This window comes from Solea solea, chromosome 13 (genome assembly GCF_958295425.1).
Source record: "Solea solea chromosome 13, fSolSol10.1, whole genome shotgun sequence".
Classification (NCBI taxonomy): domain Eukaryota; kingdom Metazoa; phylum Chordata; class Actinopteri; order Pleuronectiformes; family Soleidae; genus Solea; species Solea solea.
In genome coordinates this window covers 2294317-2302979 of record NC_081146.1, presented here as the reverse complement: position 1 = coordinate 2302979, position 8663 = coordinate 2294317, and the positions used below count along the sequence as shown (strand labels likewise).

Below are 8663 nucleotides of genomic sequence, written 5' to 3'. Positions count from 1 at the left end.
GGTGGGGCAGACAATCAACAGGGGAGACAGGAGTGGAAGTAAAACTTAACTTGGGAAATACTACAAAATAAATCAGGAAACAAGGAACAATGCAGATGTGAAATATGAATACGACCAGTGCTGGATTCAACCTCAGAGTTCACCGCGCACTTTAAATCCAGAGATTGACCAATATATAGCAAAACTTGACAGACTGAATATATCTGCAACTTATAACAAGTTAGGAAACAGCCAGAGAGGACATTATTCCAGACCTGTCGTATCCTGACATCTTCAACTTTGTTTACAAAGCCTGGAGAGAAAAAAAAGGACGCAATCTACCTTTGTGAGGAACATTCCACTCCAGACTCTATGGCACAAAGTTAGCGTTGGCATTAGCAACAGGCAGAGTTATGTAAATAATTGCTGTGTTAACATTGCTCTGCAGAGAGCAATAGATTGGTAAATCTAGTCTGAGTCCATGATTTACCAAGAGCTAACCATGGAATCTGTTGCTTGTGGATTCCCATCGCTCCGTCTTCGTCTGCTCACTGTGAGCACGTTTCATAGCAGTGATTCCCCTCCACACTCTCTGGATCTGTGGGGATCCAGCTTCACATTTATGATGAAAATAGCCGAAAGAAGAGATGAGTTGTCTAACGTATTGCAACAGCTGATTAAGTGTTGTCTTCTCAAACTGTGGTACGTGTACCACCAGTGGTATGCAAGTTTCCTCTGGTGGTACTGTGATCAGAGTGGAGTGTGTAGAAAATTAAACAATTAATAAATAATAACAATAATAATAAAAATAATAACAACAATAATAATAAAAATAATAATAATAATGATTAGAGTCACCTTATCTTTCACTCCACCATAATCTAATTTCACTAAACCAGTGTGTAAAGTATAGGGTCTGTATTATTTATATAGCGCTTTTTAGTCTTAATGACCACTCAAAACTGATTTAAACTACAGTTTTGCCATTCACTCACATTTTCATACAGCGCAACTATGTGCAGCACACACTCATCTTTCATAACCATCCACACGCTGCTGGAACAGCCGTCAGGAGCAACATGGGGTTAAGTGTCTTGCCCAAGGACACATTGGCATGTAGACTAGCAGAACTGGGAATCAAACCTACAACCTTCGAGTTGAAAGATGACTCTGAGCTACCATCGCCCGTACATGTGAGGAATAGGAGAATGATGACAGAGCAAATTATCTTAAATCTGCCTCCTGTGAAAAGTCTGGAGCTGACTTTGCTCGGACTATTTGCACCACTGTATTTTAACGTTGGTGTTATGCAATATTTTCTCAGGTGGTATTGGTCTAGTATATACGTCTATAGAGGTGAGCAGCATTGTTTCCTGCCAGAGGATGTTACCTTGGTTGTGTGATGTCAGTTATTGGAGCTCTATAACCATGACACAAAGAATTAAAAGCCCAAGAAAACAGGACAACAAAAGCACCTGGAGTAATCCTAAGGCCTTTAACTTTGAGAACCATTCATGTATACAACAGTTCTTGAAGAACTGCATACACGTGTGACTTTAAAATGTTGTTTCCTGTAGGCATCAGATAGAGGCATCACACAGCAGTGAGGAGGAAGATTACACTCGTGTGCTGAGGGAGCCTTTGTCAAACACATTCTCTCACAGGTAACTGACAGTGGTCTCCACTGAGGCTCACTCTAATAAACCTGTATTTTCCACCTGACTCTGCACATTTTCACTGTTAGTAATCATCATAAAAGGCTGTCATGCGTCAAAATGTAGAGTAGGAATGCTGATGAGGTGGTTTAATTCAACTTCCTTTTGCATTGTTGCAGTGCTGAATACCTGCCAGAAGCAAAGTTACCTTCTTCATCCCAGCAAGGTGCTGACAGTAAGTTCTGGAATGTTGTAACCTTGTATCCCGAACTGTGCACATACAGCGTTGAAATTAATTGATGTGTGTGGGTACAAAAACTGTCTCTTGTGCTCCTCTATAGAAACCAATACAAGCAAGGTTTCAAAGTACTGGGAGAACTCATAACAAGACAAAGATAAATATTCATGAAGACCACAGACACAGAATCTATATCCACCTAACTTCTATAACTCTTGTTATGTTGCTTTATTGAATCTAAAATATTTTATTTTATCGAAACATATATGTGTGTGTTTTCCTTTTGATTGCACAACAAATCTCATTGTTTTATTGAGGTGCAATGACAACAAAGTTTCAATTCTATTGTATTTTACTCTATTCTAGGAGATCTTGAGATGTTTTATCTATTCTATTCTATTCTAACTTGAAATTTTAGTTTGCTTATTCCCCTTCATGTCCTAATGCTGCCTCATTTGGTACTTTTGCTTCTTTAATAAAGTTGAAACAACTTCAAACACTGAAGTTACAAAACAACTCATGTGAACTTACTGAAAGAGGCAGCAGTGAATCAACAACTACTGTATGCTGTGATGTAAAATCTGGGCATTTTTCTATGGAGTTTGGTCTAGAGTGTGAACACAAACTCCAGTTTCCACCCAGAAATTATGATATAATATATCTTAAATATAAATTATAGACTTAAGTAGGTATACATTTAATTAGGTCAGACTTTTGTTAGCGCTGATTTGTGATGTGTCACTACCTGATGTAACCATAATGAAACCAGAATGAGCCCTTTAATTCAATATCACTTTGAACACAGTCATTGGGACTATAGATTAGTGTTTTTTATTTGCTTCAATTTATTTTAAACAGGCTTTAAAGTGAAATTTAATATATTTTATATATATATATAATATATTTTTTTATAATGGTATGCAATTAAGTAACGTGTTAGTAGTCTATACATGTGATTCTTACATTTGTGGATGATGTCTTTTGTGTTTGCACACAGGTGGCTTCACACCCTCGCACCCAGCCAACGAAAGAAGAAGACACAAAGGCAAGGATGAAAGGAGAACTGGACCCAGAAAAGACAGACTAAGTCTGGGTGAGATAACAAGAACAATGTCATCGTGACAAAAAAAGACAAAAAAAGACTCTTTAAATAAAAAGAAAGATAGATGTGAGGAGATACTGTATGCTGTTGCAAGAATTCAGCCCTAAAATGCTTTGGGGCGTCATATTGATATTGATATTAGGACAGTGTGGGTGAGACAGAAATCTTGACCACTGAGGCCCGCTACTGTTTAATAATCACACTGCCATTCTCTCCACGTTAGATCAACCACTCATTATTAAATTAAAGCTGCGTTCCTTTTACAGCGTGAGGTTGCTCCGAGAAATTCCGACTACATATGGAACGCACTTTCTTCTCCTTCCCTCAATTACAGAAATCAATGAAATAAATCAAACACCTTGGTCTGGTGCTACCTCATCATTTCATGTTGTTCTCTTATTGTATTGAGATTATCGTATTTCATATGTGGATCATGTTTGTATTCTATATGAGATGAGATGAGATTAGATGAGATGAGATTCAACTTTATTGTCATTACTCAAATACAAGTTTCGGGTAACGAAATGAGGTTTGCATCTCACCAGAAGTGCAACAAGCAGAATGTGAATATATATGTACAGAAGTAGATTTGTTCTATGGATAAGTATAAATATAAAGAACAAATGTGAATATAAATGAGCGTTATAAATACAAGTATATTGTGCAGATTATTATATACAGATAAGGTGCAGTGAATACACTATATTAAGAGACATATGGATAAATGCTAATTTACAGAATATTTGACAGATTATGGACATATTTTACAGGTGGATAGCTTATTGAGGTGGTATGAACATTCTACATAATAAATAAACAACAAGAGAATACATTCTTCATATGTGTGGCTAATTTCCTAACACATATAGAATAGACACATGTGGCTGGATAGAGGTATAGTCTCTACTTTGAGAAAAACAGTAACCTACTGTTGTTGTATGTATGCGTAGGTAAATAGAGTCCTAAATATCAATTCAAAACTAAACTATTTTGTAACTGACAAATACTTGTTATTATTATCAACCTGAAAACATGCACAGACGAATAAAAAGTGAGTACACAACCGAATGGTTTTATTGTGCTTTTGTGCACATGTGTGTTGAGACTGGATGAATATGAGAGAAAGATTACAAAGAAGAAGAGGCACCAGAGAGCGATACAGGTGATACGTGGTAATTGACAGGGAACCAAATGGAAGAAGTGAGGAGGGGAGACTTTCTTCAGGGATTGGCTGCCTGAACGTCTTCAATCCAGTAGAGGAACTCGCAGACTTTGACGTAGACGCCGGGGTAGTTGGGTAGAGCACATCCCTGACCCCATGACACAAGGCCGTAGACTTCTCCGAGACACACCAGAGGGCTGCCGGAGTCACCCTGACAAAAAAGAGCAGCTCTCTCTTCATTCACAGATGTTGCATTACTTACAGTAAATTACTGTGAGTGTATAAGCACAGCAAATTGGTGTCTGTAAATTGTGCCATAGGCTATTGTGATTTAGCAGTATTTTTCCTGTATAATTACTTTATTATACTGTAATATGTCTAATTGTTCATATAGTAATCATGCCATACATTACATAAATGTGATTTACTGTTACTTCAGTTGTGCCATATTGCTGTGATTTGGCAGTATTTCCTATACAAATACTATCTTATACTGTTGCTTAATACTTCTGTAAAGTATATAACAATGATTTAGCAATATTTTCTGAATCTTGTGTAAATACTTTTTTTTACTGTAACTTCAGTTATGAAACATGTGACTGAGCAGAACTTTCCGACATAAATATTGCATTTTACTGAAACTATGGTATTATGTCATACTAATGTTACACTGTATATAACTGTACAATTGCCTTTATAAATATTGTTTTGTTACTGTAACTTAACAGTTATACCAGACACTGACACTGTGATTTAGCAGTATTTTGTATATATACTTTTTAACTGTAACTTCGCAGTTCTACCATATTATTGTAATTTAGCAGTGTTTCCTATATTAATACTGCGTTGTACTGTAAATGCACAGTAATTATATTATACAGTATATAAAAGGGATTTAGTATTGTTTCTTTTTTCATTTTTTTTACTGTAAGTGCACAGTTATGGAAAGTAAATAAGTCAAACTCACATTGCAGGCATCTCTGCCTCCGTCCATGGTTCCAGCACACATCATCCTCCTGGTGATCATGCCCGGATAGGCCTCTTCACACACTTCATCATCAATTACAGGCACGTCCAGACACTGCAGACGACGGGGCATGTCCACTGTAACCCGGCACAGCAGAGACTTTTTACAAAATATATAGTGCTATACATTTTTGTATTTGTCACCAAAAAAAAAATCTATTCTTCTGTAATGATTCTAAACTGATTGTGAAACATTAAATATCTGAAAAATAACCAAAAAACAAAAAATATAGTATAGTAATCTCAGTGTTAAATAGCATTCACGGCCTACAACTGATTGTCTGTTATCCCCTCACTCTCCACACTCAAGTCCATAATAGGTAAGTAAGTAAAATTGATTTCTATAGCATATTTTAAAACGAACTCAGTAGAGAAATCCATTTTTAGCGTGATTCAACACAACCTGTGAGTTGAAATGTGCTATTTTTGTGTACAATTGCTGATTTTCTCCATGGACTTTGGTGTGGGGAGTGACACAGATGTCAGTTTCCAGGTAAAAAAGCCTGTCACATGGCAAGATTAAGTGGTAAAAGTACTCTTAAAACATTTTAGACTTAAGCAGACACCAGTTTCAACAAGTGAGCCGTTTGTTGTTGCAAAAATCTGTTTTTCAATGTGTTTTCCTATGGTTTCATTGAGAGCTGGTGCCAATGCAGGGAAAAAATTATTTAGTAATGATATTAGTACTTTAACTTTATGTGTGGTGATGGCTCAGTGGTACTGCGAGTCATCTTTCAATGGGAAGGATGTGGGGTCGATTCCCGGTTCCGCTGGTCTACATGTCAGTGTGTCTTTGGGCAAGACACTTAACAGCTGTACTGGTAACGTGTGAATGGGTACGAAAGATGTGTGATAGAGAATGTGCTGCACATAGATGCACAGCACGAATGGGTGACAAGCAATATCTGTAGTTTAAAGCAGCTTTGAGCAGTCATCAAGACTCGAGAAGCACTTAATAAATACAAACCATTTACCATTCACTTTTTGAAAAAAAAAAAAATCTCTGTTAAAACCCACCCTGGTCGCCCATGGCAGTATTTCCCCAGCCAGACACAGAGCAGGGGAGCCCTCCCATGGGGCAGCCTGTGGGTAACGGTATGGGAGCGACTGCCTCAGTCACCTCCACAGGGTGGAAGAGCTTGATCAGCATGATGTCATAATCCAGAGTCTGATAGTTATAACTGCTCATATTCAAAGGAGACAAATGGTCAATAAAGAATGGAAATGATTCTCAGAGATGGTTGGGTTTGTTTTTTTCTACTCACTCAGGGTGCCAGATGATGTTCTCCGTCTTCATGAGCTGCTCAGTACCTTCAAATACTCGCAAATCATGTTCTCCCAGTAGGATCTGCATGGCATAGGGACTGAGACGAGAGGTTAAATATGCAAGAGAAGCAGAGCGTCCTGTACATTTTGCAGCTGTGCTTCATGCATTACACTGTATTCAGGCACACACATACAGTACATAACTGCCATATTGTATAAACAGTGAGTCTAAAGGGTTAATTTTCATTGTTCTATAACAGGGTTAGCATTTTCTGCAATCTCTAATACGCTCCCTAATTAAAAAAAAAAAAATCCTGTGTTTTTGGTTTAAGATGATTTTGAGAGGGGTAGTGGGGTGTTTTAGTTTTGGTAATGTTTGTCATTTACAACTCAAAGCTTCACTTTGCTGTGTTTGTGTAACTCTTCTTGTAACCACCGTGTCAAAGTGCTACGATCTGTGTTATTGGGTGAAGCAACAGACCAAAACATGAACAGAGTTTGCATTACATTTGAATTATAATTTATACTGCATGAATTAACTAGTTGTATGAAGCATTTTTATCCTCCATTGGTCACTTTATTTTATTTTATTTTTATTATATTTTATTTAATTTACTTGATTTTTTTTTGTGTGTGGATGATCAGCATTTTTGATATGGCAAAGATTTTACGCCAGATGTCCTTCCTGACGGAACCCTCCCATTTATCCAGGGCTTGGGACCGGCACTAGGAGTACACTGGATTATGTCTTAATATAATAAATGTCTTACACAGTGTACCTATTAGTGTATAGTGTTACGCTATAAATATAGATAAATAAAGGAATTAGGGTTGTAACCGGAGGGTACAAGTTCAATTCCCGAAAGGGTCAAGTCCTGGGGGGCCCCTGAGCAAGGCACATACTCCACTATTCCTTCCCAGGAGCAGATAAGTGCTGCCCACTGCTCCTGCCCCTGGTTTGTGTGTGTTCACTACTGGTGATTCACAGGTGAGTAAAAAGCCAGAATGTCCATGTGGGTCCCTTCTACCACTTTATCCTCCACATGAGGGTCATAGGGGCGGGGGCACTGGAGCCAATTCCAGCTGACACAGGGCAAAAGGCAGGGTACACTCAGACAGATCGCATGTCCATCACAGGGCCACTTGGAGACAAACAACCATCCACTCACGGTCAATTAATGTGTCCAATTTGCTCAAATCTGCTTGTTTTTGAAGAGGAAACTGGGGAACGTGGAGAAAACCCACGCACACACGGAGAGAACATGCAAATTCCATGCAGAAAAGCCCTTGTTCCAACCGGGTCGCTAACTCTTGCTTCAAAGGCAAGAGTGTTAACCGCTACACCAACCATGTGGCCCCATGTGGGCCCCCATAAAGGTTATATTTAGGTTGACAATATGGGTCATTAGTTTGCCCATGTGAAGCCCATGCCCACTTAATACCCTTACCAGGGCTTCATATGATCTCAGGAACATGGTGGGCCCCACCTAGGAAGCCTGTGTGGGCAAACACAGGTTGGCCCACCATGGAAACCACGGACAAACCTGCTTGGGACCCATATGTGAACCCAAATATCACACATGGACATGCTGGCTGCTAGAGTTTAAATTCACTGTTACTAATCGGTGTGTGCCAATAAAACTAATTCTAATTCTAATACACACTTACTTGTACCAGCAGTGGGCGACAGAGAGCACCCACTGCTTGCCGATGAGTACTCCACCACAGAAGTGGTAGCCATAGTTGAGGGAGGCCATGTATGGACGAGAGTGAGGCTCACAATCCTGCCCACCGATGATGCGTCCATCCTCACGGGGAACTGCCACTGTCTCACAAACACACATACACACACACATTAGAATACTTAGACGTTATCCTCAATTTGGCATTGGTTGTATGTGTTCTCATATGTGTAATCATCTTTGTAAAAGTGTGTCTTTGTGCGACTTTACCGGCAGCTCCGATCATCAGCAGCAGAGCCAGCAGTGTCATGGTGTCTGGTGAATGATCAGAAGACACCTGAACTTTTCCCAGCTCATATTTATATCCCACCAGGACTCGACCTAACCCACTCGCCCCCACTGCCAGCCTCCTTTTCTGTTGACCCCATCTGTGTCCACTTGGCAACAAGCATGAACTCAGATATACTCTCTTATCAAGCTTATCAAGCCAATTCTACCCCATCGTGGTGAGACTTCGCCTGTGGAAGTGTTTTTAACAGCTGTCTGAGTTTCT

At 39.1% G+C, this 8663-nt stretch overlaps 1 protein-coding gene and 1 long non-coding RNA gene across 3 annotated transcripts; one reads left to right on the top strand and one right to left on the bottom strand.

The window, feature by feature from the left end:
• Positions 1–1270: 1270 nt before the first annotated feature.
• On the top strand, positions 1271–3991 carry LOC131471203 (uncharacterized). 2 transcript variants are annotated; one of them, XR_009241986.1, is made up of 4 exons: positions 1271–1643; positions 1814–1869; positions 2870–2965; positions 3241–3991. It is a non-coding gene; the product is annotated as an uncharacterized LOC131471203 (long non-coding RNA). The 2 variants fall into 2 exon arrangements; XR_009241985.1 differs by having other exon boundaries at positions 1285–1643; positions 2870–3991.
• A 13-nt stretch (positions 3992–4004) lies between these two features.
• Positions 4005–8446, bottom strand: LOC131471201 (trypsin-like). The gene is made up of 6 exons (XM_058647592.1): positions 8381–8446; positions 8097–8253; positions 6428–6526; positions 6180–6343; positions 5104–5240; positions 4005–4347 (listed from the first exon to the last, which is right to left on the bottom strand). The coding sequence occupies exons 1-6, from the start codon at positions 8418–8420 to the stop codon at positions 4195–4197; spliced, it is 750 nt and encodes a 249-aa protein (XP_058503575.1). The 5' UTR covers positions 8421–8446; the 3' UTR covers positions 4005–4194.
• Positions 8447–8663: the final 217 nt, after the last annotated feature.

Bases quoted from the DNA above. Each gene is read 5' to 3' on its own strand.
- LOC131471201 (XM_058647592.1), bottom strand. From the start codon at position 8,420: ATGACACTGCTGGCTCTGCTGCTGATGATCGGAGCTGCCG. The intron at 8,254-8,380 runs GTAAAGTCGCAC...TTTGTGAGACAG, and splicing joins GCTGATGATCGGAGCTGCCG to TGGCAGTTCCCCGTGAGGAT. The intron at 6,527-8,096 runs GTAAGTGTGTAT...CTCTCGTCTCAG, and splicing joins GTCGCCCACTGCTGGTACAA to TCCCTATGCCATGCAGATCC.